The sequence below is a fragment of the Parambassis ranga genome, chromosome 2, assembly GCF_900634625.1.
Source record: "Parambassis ranga chromosome 2, fParRan2.1, whole genome shotgun sequence".
In the NCBI taxonomy this organism is placed as follows: Eukaryota; Metazoa; Chordata; class Actinopteri; family Ambassidae; genus Parambassis; species Parambassis ranga.
Window position 1 is genome coordinate 3,624,166 of NC_041023.1, and position 16,637 is coordinate 3,640,802.

General features: G+C 42.8%; 1 protein-coding gene across 1 annotated transcript; it reads right to left on the bottom strand.

Moving 5' to 3' along the window:
- Positions 1-1,040: 1,040 nt before the first annotated feature.
- On the bottom strand, positions 1,041-12,138 carry LOC114431829 (kelch-like protein 10; the record flags this gene model as incomplete). Its single annotated transcript, XM_028399482.1, has 8 exons — positions 11,662-12,138; positions 10,236-10,820; positions 9,959-10,108; positions 9,542-9,841; positions 3,162-3,638; positions 1,736-2,320; positions 1,458-1,607; positions 1,041-1,340 (listed from the first exon to the last, which is right to left on the bottom strand). Coding segments are annotated over exons 1-8 (2,964 nt in total), but the record flags the coding sequence as incomplete, so codon positions are not given.
- Between the last annotated feature and the right edge of the window lie 4,499 nt (positions 12,139-16,637).

A 16,637-nucleotide genomic window follows, 5' to 3' on the forward strand; every position in this document is an offset into this window, starting at 1 on the left:
TCCAGCCTCAGACCTTTCATATGGTAAATTTACAGGCTATTCTTTCAATTATTTATTTAGTCAAATAAACCCCCCCCCCCAAAAAAAAAAAAAAGTGGTATGCACGAAGAAAAAAGAGAAGCGAAAATAAAAGTGTTCACTCTGGGAAACACATTTTTGCATTAACGCATGGAGCTAACATTGTACAAACATATTTCATCTTGAGGATATTTATTTTTTAATTTGTATAACTTGACAACACACAAAATTGACAACACAGCACAACAATGCCAGTATCATCTTTTTCTAACTTGATAGCAAACAGTTGTTTATTTACACAGCCAGCTGTTTTGGAACATCATGCATTTGGAGCTGTGTCTCTGTCCACCTGGTGAACGTAAGCCCACTCTCCTTTGGCTCTATGTTTTTTTTTTCTAGTTGCCAAATGTTCCATATGTTCGCCAGGCAGTTGCCAATGCTGTCTGTCAGCTCCTGCTGTTTGCTGCTGAATAGGTAAAGGGGGGGAGTTTAGAGCCAAGTCTCTGAAAGCAGCCGCCTCCTGTGGTTCAACATAACACGGTGAAATCAGCAAGAGTAAATCAAAACTGTAAAGTCGTACACTGTTATTTTAAAAAATGTCTATCACAGCTGCTTGATGTGAGCGACCATTAGGTAAAAAATAAACTTAGCCTGTCAAACTTTGAAAACTGTTTCATGATGTTCAGATAACCGATCCGCACATGAATAGTAGTGTTTTAATGGTACACTCATTTACCAAGGAGAAAGTGCTTCATTTTATAATTCAAAGGTAATTGACACTAAGTGAGAGAGAGCTCATGGTCCCAAACAGCACCATACTGAATGGTGGATGGGACAGGTCTAGTAATCCAGATGTGTACGGCATAACTGCGAGCCTAAAACATACATGCAGATTGCATAAGAGTGGAATAAACAGATGATATACATTTACAGCCAGGTACTGTGACAGTATTGTTACATCATTATTTACATTTATTCATTCATTCATATTTATACAAGATTTACAGAAATCACGAATCACGAGGGATGGTGTAGTCGGCCATGTTGGGAAGACCTGAAATCACACAGCAGCTCAGAACACTGCGGCCGACGTCCATGTCGCAGGCGTGAGACCACTCATTCGTCTCACTGTCATAGTACTCAACACTAGAGGTGGTGTCAAAATCTATAAAGCCCCCGACAACAAAGAGCCGGTCCTCAACTACTTCGATGCCAAAGCAGCTGCGGGTGGTCATCATGGAGGACACGTTGCGCCAGGTGTTGGTGTGAGGGTTGTAGACCTCAGCAGTCTGCAGATAGGCTGTTCCATCGAAGCCACCAACCTTTGGAGTCAAAGATGAGATGAAGATGCATCACTTATCAATTCAACTGTCACATAAAAAACTAGCTGCTTTAAACCGCTGATGAAAGCTGGTCACACATTTCTTTCATGCACTTACTGCATAAACATGGTTGTTGTATGCAATGACTCCTAGTTCTCTACGCCTGCTGCTCATGGGAGAGATCAGGGTCCACTGGTTGGTCTCTGGGTTGTAGCACTCTGCTGTTTGCACATCCTCATTATCGTCACATCCACCACATATGTAGATCTGAATACAAAAAGGGGGGGTGGGGGGGGGACAATAAGAAATTGTCATCTTTGTTGGCTCAAACTGGCAGCAGTGTTTTGTAAACAGATCTTTCTGTTCTCTGGTATGTTCTATTGTGTTCCACCCACCTTGCCGTTGAGTGCTGTGCAGCTGGCGTGGTTCCTCTGCTCATGCATGGGTGCAATTTGAAGCCACTGGTTGGTTTCTGGCTGGTAAAACTCAGCACAGCGGAGACTTGTGTGCCCATCATGGCCTCCCATGGCATAGATGCACCCATTCAGCACAGTCACGCTCACATGACTGCGGCAATAGTGCATCGGTGCCACCTCTCGCCATGTCTGTGTGCTCAGGTCAAACCTGCGCACACTATTGGTGACCATCAACGCCCTGGGAAAGCCACCAACACAGTAGACATACCCACCGAGGTAGGCTGCACCATGAAATCTGCGAGGATCCTCAGAAAGGTTTGTTATGTTCAGCCAGTGATTTGCACGGACGTCAAATGCCTCAATTACATTAGTTAGTTCCATGCTGCTGGTCAAGCCTCCAATGGCCAATAGGATGGCAGAAGGCAGACGAGGCCGACTGAGGATTCTGTCTTTGGATTCGATGACCTCAGAGACCATGGCCTGGCACCTCAAGTTGTCTGTCACCAGCCGATTGGACAGCACGTGACTCTGTATGTACTCTGCAGGCATCATGCTCAGCCTGACCTACAACAATACAGAGAATAAAGAGGATATAACTTAACAGTCTGTGTCAGAATAAATAAAAATACATAAAAAACATGGTTCTTAATACAGAACATCACAATAAATACAACAAGTAAAATAATAATAATATAATGGTCAGTTATTTGAAATGCTATTAGCAACCGGAACAAACGAGGTCTTCATTCTCTTTGTTCTACATCATGGCAGTCAGTCAGATGGACTGAGCTCTTTAATATATTTTTTTTCATTCCTCTCATTACTCTTAGATGAAGGTAGCTTCATCTGTCATAGTATTATCAGCTTATTGATTGTCTGAGTTGCATTGACCTGCACACAAAGCTTATGCAAATAGCCAGCATTACATGTATATGTTTCTTATTAGTTTATGTACTTGTACTAATACTGATAAATTATTATAAATGCTTGTGCCAGCGCCCAGCTTTAACCGGAGGTTTGTTACTTTTGTTTCGTTTTCTTATATTTTCACGTTTTGCTCTTTCATAGGTAGGTTGTCACGCCACAAATGCTTGGTAAGGTTTTGGAAAAGATGATGATTTGCATAAATTCTCCATTTTCAGAGTCACCCAGAAGACCAGCATGCACATGAGCACAATGCGTCACTCAGGTAGTCTGTGTTGCTTTCTATTTATCACTCATCAGAATAGATGATATTGCACTTTCTGGCCTATAAAAGGGTAAAGGATGGCTGTACTGGCCATCATCATGACATGGAGCACATCTAATAACTGATAACCCTCTATTGGGCTGAGGTTGGCTTCAGTCACTGTCTTGAAATAGATTAACCTATAAAGGGAAAATTATAATGTATAATATAAAGTACCTTTGGCAAGAGAAGATCTGCGTATCCTTCTCGTTCCTGAGGTTCATGTGTGATCCACCGAATGATGGCCTCAAACACAGCTGCCTCCTGTCTCACATTGAGGTCGTCACTGCTGATGATGTCACTGACATCCTGGGCCGAGAGCTGCAGGAACTCTTCGCCGAAAGCCACTTCCCCAAAGTGACTGAGGACATAGTGGAAAGCCTTGAGGTGCAGTTCAGGGGCGTGGTAGGTTTTTGTGAACTGCCAGATGCCGATGCAGTTGTCTGGGCAGAGCGTCTTTTCAAAAAAGTTGCAGCATATTTGCACCAGCTTCACTATATTGAGGTAATCGGCTGCCATGAAAAGCCTCCGTGCATTGGACTCTGTCACGTTAACAGAGCCGGTGTATGCAAACTCAATGATGAGCTCCATCATGTCTGAGGATAGGTCAGGAATAATGTAGACTTTCTTGTCATGTTCAGACCAGCGTGTGAAGAGAGCTCTGAAAGACACAGAAAAAGTGCCACAACATTATACACCACTTTGATGCATTTCAGTTTTTAAAACAGATACTAAAATGAGTCACCAAGTCACTGGTGGATTTATGGGTAACTTTATTCAACAGTCTAGTTAAAGGTCTAAATCTGCTTGCTGTAACATTATCTAATTCACTTATGACTTCTAAACTATACATCAAGTTTAAGTTTAAGATAACATAAGTTTGAGCCTATAGAGGGAGAAATCACTATTAGATGCTTTAATGTCAACATGTCAAACATGTCCTATCATCCAAGTCATGGACGTCACTAGGGTTGACAGATAGGGGGGGCTATAAATTAAACTACCGATATTATGCAATACACTCAAAAAACAGTTTACAGATTAACAATTACTGCACAGATGATTGGAGGTAGAAGTGGTTTGTAGAAGCCTGTACATAGTGCATCAAAAGAACAAATAAGTAATTTATTGTATAGTGTGGTGTGTGAATATTGCACCTATCAACCACCAATCCAGCTGTTCATCTGTGGAAAAGTCTTCTGCCAGTGACTCTGAAACAGCATCTCAGTCTATAATCTTTTCTTATTCTTTCAGAAATAGTCGCGCTGTAAATGTCTCTTTTGTCCCTGCAATATTTGTGTGGCAAAAGTTGAAAAATGAAGCTGCACTACATGAAAGAAGCGCTGTTTACTGTGAGCATCTGAGAGCGAGCTCCCCTGTTCATCCGGAACGTCTTTGACGTAACTTCCGGGTTAGCGTAACAAAACATAGCACCGCTAATAAGTCAAATAAAAGTTTCCAGTAAGAAATAACAGTGAATAACAGTGAATAACAGGGGTATGCAGAACAATGCACCTTCCGGCTGAGATAACAGTCCGCTATGCGTCTATTATTGCGTTCAGGGCCGCTTTTCAGATGTGTAGACGACTCAGCTAGTTAGTGGAGATACTTCTCTTGTCTTCAGAAGACATCTTTGATACACCACGTCAGAGGCACAAGGCTCTACAATTGGATATTTGAGCCCCTTGTGATATCGCTCGATGGTCCGATTGGACACTGACTTGCCCGTAGAATAATACAGCCAGTCTACATCACACAGACATGCCTGAAGTGTCCTCTTTTCGAGGAAAGAAACAGAACGTCTCTAGCTATTACTTTCCTAATGTATGAGCGACTTTGTAAGACATATGCTCTCATGTCGTATACGACGTGGTCAACTCCGAAATAATCAAGATAATAATAATAATAAATAAAATATTGCCGCAAATTATAGGGGGGCTTTGGATTATTTTAGGGAGGCTGAAGCCCCCCTAAAATAGGGCTAGTGACGTCTACGATCCAAGTCCCACCTGGGGCCAGCAGATTAACACACACTTGTTCACCGGTTGTTTTTGTCATGTTCAAACATTAAGGACTGCTGCTGCTTTCTTTATGATGTCAGGCTGACAACATTTTCCCCAGCAGTTGACTAATCATCACAACAATATCAGCAAACACACTGAAACACTGTAAGCTATAAAAACAAGACTGCAGTGAATAATCTCCAAACACTCACATCATAAACTACAACAAATCCTTGTTTTTGTCTCCCTATGTAAAGGTTACTAACACATTCATTTAAAATTGAGATAATCACTTCACCTGAAGTAAGTGTACTTCGCCAAGATGACTCTGTGGATGGGAAAGTCATGATCCTCCACTCTGATGACAGCATCGCAGAGCAGCCCCTGCTCACGGAGATCTGTGTACACGTTCATGTTGACTTTGCAGACTTTATATTTTCTCTGTGTTTGTTGCCTGTCTCCTCTCAGTATATAACATAAGTTCAAAGACACACTGTGAAAGGAATTCTTGTCATCAAAGCACTTCACATCACCATGGAGACATGTAAACATGTTGACATTTAAAAACTACCTATCATGCATTGCATTTGTGTTTTTAGTTTATTAGTTTGATTGCCGTTGCTAGGCAATCAAACTATTGTTCTTCACCCTCTTTCTTCCTTTTATTCTTCCATACGTTTTTTGGCGCAGCGTATCTTCAGCATACATTCACCAATCTCAGCCATTCAACTATCAAAATGTTCATTTCACAGAGGACATTCCGAGTCAACTTCAAGTTTTTTTCACAGAATAATAATTTATCAAATATTAAGCAATGTATGTGTCATTTTTAACATGGGCGTCTATGGAGGAGCCTTCAAAACCACCTTCAACTTTGACATGTTAACTAGTTCCACATGCTTTCAGCTACAGAAAACGTTCAAACATCATTCTGTTCAGCTCTTCAAGGGCTGTTAAACTTGTAATCGGATTTGTTCAAATAAGTTTCATTTTCAAAATATTAATAAAAATTCAAAAGCCATTTAACATTGAAGTCTATGAGAGAGCCCTTCAACGAGGGTCATCTGCCAAATGTATCTCCTTCTACAAATTTCAAGCTACAGACTCCATTTTAGTCTTAAAACACTCATTAGATGCTGCTCTATCAAACTTGTATTCAGAATTTTTTTAATTCCGAATTGTTTGCACACACTAGCCTCTCAAATTTGGAGTGGTTTTCAGCCCGTTTCTGAGTTTAACATCGGTGTGTATTGCGTGACTCAGAGTGGATGATGTCATCACTCAGAGTGCAGGAGGGAAAAATATTAAACTAGATCCTGTGTCTCTATCCTGCTGCAACGTCTGCACCTTCCATCTCGCTGAGATAATTATGCCACCAGTTGGAAGGAAAAGGTTTGGGTTCTGACGGTGTCACTCTTAAAACTCAACACCAAACCGTTTTGCCTAGACAGCCAGCTGTTCGGGAACTTTTCCTCATTCACAGCCCACATAAACGGTGAGGTGACTGGAAAAGAGCAAACCTATTTTGTAACTCGCCACGATTTCCATATATTTGACTGGATCAAAATGAAATCGCACACATTTGTAGAGTACAACTTGCTAGAGCCCCCGGTTGTGATTTTTTTTGTCTGAATGCTTTGGAAAAAACAGCAGTTGTTTGAAGGCTGCAACCCCATGAAACTACATAAGACTTGCCCTGAGAAGAGTAAAAGGAGAATCACACAGTTGTCTTAATTAGGGCTTAATTAGGCAGGCAGGGCTGTTACCATGGTGACGGGCTGACACACAGAAGCAAAAAGCAGCCATATTTTTTGTCTGTTTCAGATTTTAAGCATTATAAGATAAGATAAGATAAAACTTTATTAATCCCGAAGGAAAGTGTTGTGCCAGAGGTATCAAGTTACATTAAATGCAGTCAAGTACAGAGTATAAGAGTATAAGTGTCACTATAATCCAAATCAGTACACAGAATCAGCACAATATATGATACATGGATACAAATATGGAGATATCAGGTGCTAAGTAAATACAAATATAGACCAGTGGAGGGAATGACAGTGACATGATCATCTAGCTCTTCTCCCTACAGAAAGGGGAGGAGTTATACAGTCTGATGGCCACTGGCAGGAAGGACCTCCTGTGGCGTTCTGTGCTGCTCCTCGGTAGTCTCAGTCTACCGCTGAATGTGCTTCTGTAGGACAGCAGTGTGTCATGCAGGGGGTGAAACGTGTTGTTACGAATACTGAGGAGTTTCCTCAGCATCCTCCTCTCCGTCACCTCCACCACAGACTCCAGCTCCACTCCCAGTACTGAGCCAGCCTTCCTAATCAGCTTGTTGAGTCTGTTGGTGTCGCCCGTCTTCGTCCTGCTGCCCCAGACACTACAGCATAGAAAGTGATGCTGGAGACCACCGAGTGGTAAAACATTTGCAGCATGGTCTGGCAGACTTTAAAGGACCTGAGTCTCCTTAGGAGATATAGGCGACTCTGTCACTTCTTGTATATTGCCTATGAGTTTGTGGACCAGTCCAGTTTGCGGTCAATGTGGACACCAAGGTATTTGTAGCTGTCCACAATGTCCACGTTGGTCCCTTTTATGCTGACCGGGTCTGGGAGTGTCTGGTACTTCCTGAAGTTCACCATCAGCTATTTTGTGACATTCAGCTGCAGGTGGTTTTGTCCGCACCACTCCACAAAGCTGTTGACACACTCATGTACTCCGCCTCCCGACCTCTGCTGGTACAGCCCCCAATGGCAGAGTCGTCCGAGAACTTCTGCAGGTGGCAGGACTGTGAGCAGTGTCTGAAGTCCGATGCATAGAGTGTGAACAGGAATGGAGACAGTACTGTGCCCTGGGGTGCCCCCGTGCTGCTCACTATTGTGTCCGAGATGGTGTTCCTCAGCCTCACAAACTGTGGTCGACCTGTGAGATAGTTGGTGATCCAGGTGACCAGTGGGGTCTCTACCTGCATGTCCAGGAGCTTCCTCTTCAAAGGGGCAGGCTGCATGGTGTTAAACGCACTGGAAAAATCAAAGAACATGATTCTAACAGTGTTACCTGCCTCCTCCAAGTAGGTGTGTGCTCTGTGCAGCAGGTAGATGATGGCGTCCTCCACTCCAATACGGGGCTGGTAAGCAAACTGCAGGGGGTCCAGCAATGGTTCCACAACAGCACGCAGGTGTTTCAGGACCAGCCTCTCCAGAGACTTCCTCACATGTGAAGTCAGAGCAACTGGTCTGAAGTCGCTGTGTGTGCTTGGATGTTTGGTCTTGGGCACAGGAACAAGGCATGTTGTCTTCCACAGGGCAGGGACGTCAGACTCAGGGAGAAGATGTGCTGGAAGACCCCACACAGCTGTGTGGCGCAATCCTAGAGTACTCTAGGGCTGAGTCCATCCGGTCCTGCAGCTTTTCCCGGTCATAGACTGTCTTATTGATCATCCTTCAGCTGGATACTACTTTTCCACATTCAAATCACAAAGCCTGTGCTTTTTATAATCTTATGGTATTGTTCCAGCCTCAGACCTTTCATATGGTAAATTTACAGGCTATTCTTTCAATTATTTATTTAGTCAAATAAACCCCCCCCCCCCCCCCCCCAAAAAAAAAAAAGTGGTATGCACGAAGAAAAAAGAGAAGCGAAACTAAAAGTGTTCACTCTGGGAAACACATTTTTGCATTAACGCATGGAGCTAACATTGTACAAACATATTTCATCTTGAGGATATTTATTTTTTAATTTGTATAACTTGACAACACACAAAATTGACAACACAGCACAACAATGCCAGTATCATCTTTTTCTAACTTGATAGCAAACAGTTGTTTATTTACACAGCCAGCTGTTTTGGAACATCATGCATTTGGAGCTGTGTCTCTGTCCACCTGGTGAACGTAAGCCCACTCTCCTTTGGCTCTATGTTTTTTTTTTCTAGTTGCCAAATGTTCCATATGTTCGCCAGGCAGTTGCCAATGCTGTCTGTCAGCTCCTGCTGTTTGCTGCTGAATAGGTAAAGGGGGGGAGTTTAGAGCCAAGTCTCTGAAAGCAGCCGCCTCCTGTGGTTCAACATAACACGGTGAAATCAGGAGTAAATCAAAACTGTAAAGTCGTACACTGTTATTTTAAAAAATGTCTATCACAGCTGCTTGATGTGAGCGACCATTAGGTAAAAATTAAACTTAGCCTGTCAAACTTTGAAAATTGTTTCATGATGTTCAGATAACCGATCCGCACATGAATAGTAGTGTTTTAATGGTACACTCATTTACCAAGGAGAAAGTGCTTCATTTTATAATTCAAAGGTAATTGACACTAAGTGAGAGAGAGCTCATGGTCCCAAACAGCACCATACTGAATGGTGGATGGGACAGGTCTAGTAATCCAGATGTGTACGGCATAACTGCGAGCCTAAAACATACATGCAGATTGCATAAGAGTGGAATAAACAGATGATATACATTTACAGCCAGGTACTGTGACAGTATTGTTACATCATTATTTACATTTATTCATTCATTCATATTTATACAAGATTTACAGAAATCACGAATCACGAGGGATGGTGTAGTCGGCCATGTTGGGAAGACCTGAAATCACACAGCAGCTCAGAACACTGCGGCCGACGTCCATGTCGCAGGCGTGAGACCACTCATTCGTCTCACTGTCATAGTACTCAACACTAGAGGTGGTGTCAAAATCTATGAAGCCCCCGACAACAAAGAGCCGGTCCTCAACTACTTCGATGCCAAAGCAGCTGCGGGGGGTCATCATGGAGGACACGTTGCGCCAGGTGTTGGTGTGAGGGTTGTAGACCTCAGCAGTCTGCAGATAGGCTGTTCCATCGAAGCCACCAACCTTTGGAGTCAAAGATGAGATGAAGATGCATCACTTATCAATTCAACTGTCACATAAAAAACTAGCTGCTTTAAACCGCTGATGAAAGCTGGTCACACATTTCTTTCATGCACTTACTGCATAAACATGGTTGTTGTATGCAATGACTCCTAGTTCTCTACGCCTGCTGCTCATGGGAGAGATCAGGGTCCACTGGTTGGTCTCTGGGTTGTAGCACTCTGCTGTTTGCACATCCTCATTATCGTCACATCCACCACATATGTAGATCTGAATACAAAAAGGGGGGGTGGGGGGGGACAATAAGAAATTGTCATCTTTGTTGGCTCAAACTGGCAGCAGTGTTTTGTAAACAGATCTTTCTGTTCTCTGGTATGTTCTATTGTGTTCCACCCACCTTGCCGTTGAGTGCTGTGCAGCTGGCGTGGTTCCTCTGCTCATGCATGGGTGCAATTTGAAGCCACTGGTTGGTTTCTGGCTGGTAAAACTCAGCACAGCGGAGACTTGTGTGCCCATCATGGCCTCCCATGGCATAGATGCACCCATTCAGCACAGTCACGCTCACATGACTGCGGCAATAGTGCATCGGTGCCACCTCTCGCCATGTCTGTGTGCTCAGGTCAAACCTGCGCACACTATTGGTGACCATCAACGCCCTGGGAAAGCCACCAACACAGTAGACATACCCACCGAGGTAGGCTGCACCATGAAATCTGCGAGGATCCTCAGAAAGGTTTGTTATGTTCAGCCAGTGATTTGCACGGACGTCAAATGCCTCAATTACATTAGTTAGTTCCATGCTGCTGGTCAAGCCTCCAATGGCCAATAGGATGGCAGAAGGCAGACGAGGCCGACTGAGGATTCTGTCTTTGGATTCGATGACCTCAGAGACCATGGCCTGGCACCTCAAGTTGTCTGTCACCAGCCGATTGGACAGCACGTGACTCTGTATGTACTCTGCAGGCATCATGCTCAGCCTGACCTACAACAATACAGAGAATAAAGAGGATATAACTTAACAGTCTGTGTCAGAATAAATAAAAATACATAAAAAACATGGTTCTTAATACAGAACATCACAATAAATACAACAAGTAAAATAATAATAATATAATGGTCAGTTATTTGAAATGCTATTAGCAACCGGAACAAACGAGGTCTTCATTCTCTTTGTTCTACATCATGGCAGTCAGTCAGATGGACTGAGCTCTTTAATATATTTTTTTTCATTCCTCTCATTACTCTTAGATGAAGGTAGCTTCATCTGTCATAGTATTATCAGCTTATTGATTGTCTGAGTTGCATTGACCTGCACACAAAGCTTATGCAAATAGCCAGCATTACATGTATATGTTTCTTATTAGTTTATGTACTTGTACTAATACTGATAAATTATTATAAATGCTTGTGCCAGCGCCCAGCTTTAACCGGAGGTTTGTTACTTTTGTTTCGTTTTCTTATATTTTCACGTTTTGCTCTTTCATAGGTAGGTTGTCACGCCACAAATGCTTGGTAAGGTTTTGGAAAAGATGATGATTTGCATAAATTCTCCATTTTCAGAGTCACCCAGAAGACCAGCATGCACATGAGCACAATGCGTCACTCAGGTAGTCTGTGTTGCTTTCTATTTATCACTCATCAGAATAGATGATATTGCACTTTCTGGCCTATAAAAGGGTAAAGGATGGCTGTACTGGCCATCATCATGACATGGAGCACATCTAATAACTGAAAACCCTCTATTGGGCTGAGGTTGGCTTCAGTCACTGTCTTGAAATAGATTAACCTATAAAGGGAAAATTATAATGTATAATATAAAGTACCTTTGGCAAGAGAAGATCTGCGTATCCTTCTCGTTCCTGAGGTTCATGTGTGATCCACCGAATGATGGCCTCAAACACAGCTGCCTCCTGTCTCACATTGAGGTCGTCACTGCTGATGATGTCACTGACATCCTGGGCCGAGAGCTGCAGGAACTCTTCGCCGAAAGCCACTTCCCCAAAGTGACTGAGGACATAGTGGAAAGCCTTGAGATGCAGTTCAGGGGCGTGGTAGGTTTTTGTGAACTGCCAGATGCCGATGCAGTTGTCTGGGCAGAGCGTCTTTTCAAAAAAGTTGCAGCATATTTGCACCAGCTTCACTATATTGAGGTAATCGGCTGCCATGAAAAGCCTCCGTGCATTGGACTCAGTCACATTAACAGAGCCGGTGTATGCAAACTCAATGATGAGCTCCATCATGTCTGAGGATAGGTCAGGAATAATGTAGACTTTCTTGTCATGTTCAGACCAGCGTGTGAAGAGAGCTCTGAAAGACACAGAAAAAGTGCCACAACATTATACACCACTTTGATGCATTTCAGTTTTTAAAACAGATACTAAAATGAGTCACTACGTCACTGGTGGATTTATGGGTAACTTTATTCAACAGTCTAGTTAAAGGTCTAAATCTGCTTGCTGTAACATTATCTAATTCACTTATGACTTCTAAACTATACATCAAGTTTAAGTTTAAGATAACATAAGTTTGAGCCTATAGAGGGAGAAATCACTATTAGATGCTTTAATGTCAACATGTCAAACATGTCCTATCATCCAAGTCCCACCTGGGGCCAGCAGATTAACACACACTTGTTCACCAGTTGTTTTTGTCATGTTCAAACATTAAGGACTGCTGCTGCTTTCTTTATGAGGTCAGGCTGACAACATTTTCCCCAGCAGTTGACTAGTCTGTCTGTCAACTGCTGTCTCCATTCCTGTTCACACTCTATACATCGGACTTCAGACACTGCTCACAGTCCTGCCACCTGCAGAAGTTCTCGGATGACTCTGCCATTGTGGGCTGTACCAGCAGAGGTCGGGAGGCGGAGTATATGAGTGTGGTGGACAGCTTTGTGGAGTGGTGCGGACAGAACCTGAATGTCACAAAGACAAGAGAGCTGGTGGTGGACTTCAGGAAGCACCAGACACTCCCAAACCCGGTCAGCATCAAGGGTACCAACGTGGACATTGTGGACAGCTACAAATACCTGGGTGTCCACATTGACCACAAACTGGACTGGTCCACAAACGCAGAGGCAATATACAGGAAGAGACAGAGTCACCTGTATCTACTGAGGAGACTCAGGTCCTTTAACGTCTGCCAGACCATGCTGCAGATGTTTTACCACTCTGTGGTCTCCAGCGTCATCTTCTACGCTGTAGTGTGCTGGGGCAGCAGGATGAAGACGGCCGACACCAACAGACTCAACAAGCTCATTAGGAAGGCTGGCTCGGTACTGGGAGTGGAGCTGGAGTCTGTGGTGGAGGTGACAGAGAGGAGGATACTGAGGAAACTCCTCAGTATTCGTAACAACACGTCTCACCCCCTGCACGACACACTGCTGTCCTACAGGAGCACATTCAGCGGTAGACTGAGACTACCGAGGAGCAGCACAGAACGCCACAGGAGGTCCTTCCTGCCAGTGGCCATCAGACTGTATAACTCCTCCCCTTTCTGTAGGGAGAAGCGCTAGATAATCATGTCAGGATGTCAGGCATCACTGTCATTCCCTCCACTTGTCTATGTTTATGTTTACTTGCACCTTACATCTCCATATTTGTATCCATGTATCATATATTGTGCTCATACTGCGTTCTGTACTCTTATTTTGGATTATAGTGACACTTATACTCTGTACTTAACTGCATTTAATGTGACTTGATACCTCTGGCACAAGAATTTCCTTCGGGATTAATAAAGTTTTATCTTATCTTATCTTATCTTATCTTAGTCATCACAACAATATCAGCAAACACACTGAAACACTGTAAGCTATAAAAACAAGACTGCAGTGAATAATCTCCAAACACTCACATCACTAACTACAACAAATCCTTGTTTTTGTCTCCCTATGTAAAGGTTACTAACACATTCATTTAAAATTGAGATAATCACTTCACCTGAAGTAAGTGTACTTCGCCAAGATGACTCTGTGGATGGGAAAGTCATGATCCTCCACTCTGATGACAGCATCGCAGAGCAGCCCCTGCTCACGGAGATCTGTGTACACGTTCATGTTGACTTTGCAGACTTTATATTTTCTCTGTGTTTGTTGCCTGTCTCCTCTCAGTATATAACATAAGTTCAAAGACACACTGTGAAAGGAATTCTTGTCATCAAAGCACTTCACATCACCATGGAGACATGTAAACATGTTGACATTTAAAAACTACCTATCATGCATTGCATTTGTGTTTTTAGTTTATTAGTTTGATTGCCGTTGCTAGGCAATCAAACTAATAAACTAAAAACACAAATGCAATGCACATTGTTCTTCACCCTCTTTCTTCCTTTTATTCTTCCATACGTTTTTTGGCGCAGCGTATCTTCAGCATACATTCACCAATCTCAGCCATTCAACTATCAAAATGTCCATTTCACAGAGGACATTCCGTGTCAACTTCAAGTTTTTTTCACAGAATAATAATTTATCAAATATTAAGCAATGTATGTGTCATTTTTAACATGGGAGTCTATGGAGGAGCCTTCAAAACCACCTTCAACTTTGACATGTTAACTAGTTCCACATGCTTTCAGCTACAGAAAACGTTCGAACATCATTCTGTTCAGATCTTCAAGGGCTGTTAAACTTGTAATCGGATTTGTTCAAATAAGTTTCATTTTCAAAATATTAAATTTTCAAAATGTTAAAAAAATTTAACATTGAAGTCTATGAGAGAGCCCTTCAATGAGGGTCATCTGCCAAATGTATCTCCTTCTACAAATTTCAAGCTACAGACTCCATTTTAGTCTTAAAACACTCATTAGATGCTGCTCTATCAAACTTGTATTCAGAATGTTTTTAATTCCGAATTGTTTGCGCACACTAGCCTCTCAAAGTTGGAGTGGTTTTCAGCCCGTTTCTGAGTTTAACATCGGTGTGTATTGCGTGACTCAGAGTGGATTATGTCATCACGTCGTCACAGTGCGGGAGGGAAAAATATTAAACTAGATCCTGTGTCTCTATCCTGCTGCAACATCTGCACCTTCCATCTCGCTGAGATAATTATGCCACCAGTTGGAAGGAAAAAATGGTTTGGGTTCTGACGGTGTCACTCTTAAAACTCAACACCAAACCGTTTTGCCTAGACAGCCAGCTGTTCGGGAAGAGTCCCGGACTTTTCCTCATTCACAGCCCACATAAACGGTGAGGTGACTGGAAAAGAGCAAACCTATTTTCTAACTCGCCACGATTTCCATATATTTGACTGGATCAACATGAAATCGCACACATTTGTAGAGTACAACTTGCTAGAGCCCCCGGTTGTGATTTTTTTTGTCTGAATGGTTTGGAAAAAACAGCAGTTGTTTGAAGGCTGCAACCCCATGAAACTACATAAGACCTGCCCTGAGAAGAGTAAAAGGAGAATCACACAGGTGTCTTAATTAGGGCTTAATTAGGCAGGCAGGGCTGTTACCATGGTGACGGGCTGACACAGAAGCAAAAAGCAGCCATATTTTTTGTCTGTTTCAGATTTTAAGCATTATAAGATAAGATAAGATGAAACTTTATTAATCCCGAAGGAAAGTGTTGTGCCAGAGGTATCAAGTTACATTAAATGCAGTCAAGTACAGAGTATAAGAGTATTTCAATCATGAGAGACTCAGCGAACTGAATGAGAAAGATTTATTAAGTACAAAGATTGAATGTGCATTGGCGTCCTAGACCCCATTGTGAAGACCACATCCGGAAAGGGGGGAAAACGCAAGAGGAGAGGCTGCTGGATCATAAGATCCCCCCAAAACAGAGACAGAGATGAGAATTGAGGTCAATACTTACATATCTGGGCTCTAGGTGGAAATCATGTAAAATGAAAGACAATTGTTAAAAAGAATGCATAACATGACAGCAATCTACAGACTTGATGCCTTGAGAGGGGGAAGGAGAAACGGAGCTTAGCGAGTTAGGGATTAAGCTAGGGACAGCATAGGAAGAGGAGGGTTTAGGAAGTCGAGGAAGGCATAGAAGAGTTTAGCGAGCATGAGCTCGAGCTGATGAAAACACGGAGAGAGTTTAGCGAGCATGTGCTCAAGCTAAGGAAGCACGGGAAAGCATGGAAAAGGGAATTTGTTTAAAAAAAGCCCAACGGCTGAGATTGTGTTAAAATGAAGCCTAAAACGAAGCCCACAGGCTGAAATTGTGTTGTTTATACAGCCTAATCAGAAATTAAGCATGGTTCAAAATTTGCACCACCACCAGTAAATGATGAAAACTTACATAACGGAATCACCCCAATAATATGATTAATAAGCATATCAGCTAGGCCAGAAGGGCCTGAAAGTGAACGAGTGGTGAGATATGACGGAGCGTGCTCGTTGGCAGGAATATCTTAGATATATTGCCTAGTATGAATTAAGCCCGCTGGCATGATGGCATTGATTAAGTGACCTGTCTGAAATAAAACCCGCTGCTGTGAAAGCATAGCTAAATGGCCTTGCATGATCCGAAGCCCACTGGCTATGAATGCATTGATTTAAGGCCTTGCGTGAATGAAGCCCGCCAGTAGAAGGTGCATTGATATGAGGCCTAGGGAATGCCGTGAGAATGAAGTTAGCAGACATGAATTGACGATACAGCGGTAATAGGTGAAACTCACCAGGGACGGAGATTTCTGAGATACGAGCACATCTTCGGTGTTTTGGAGAATACAGGAAGTGAAGATCATTGACCAAGTGGTTGCAGAGATGGAGGGGATACCTTGAGCTGACAGAATGAAGCCCGCTGGCTGAGATGCACGGATAATGCCTTGAATGAAAC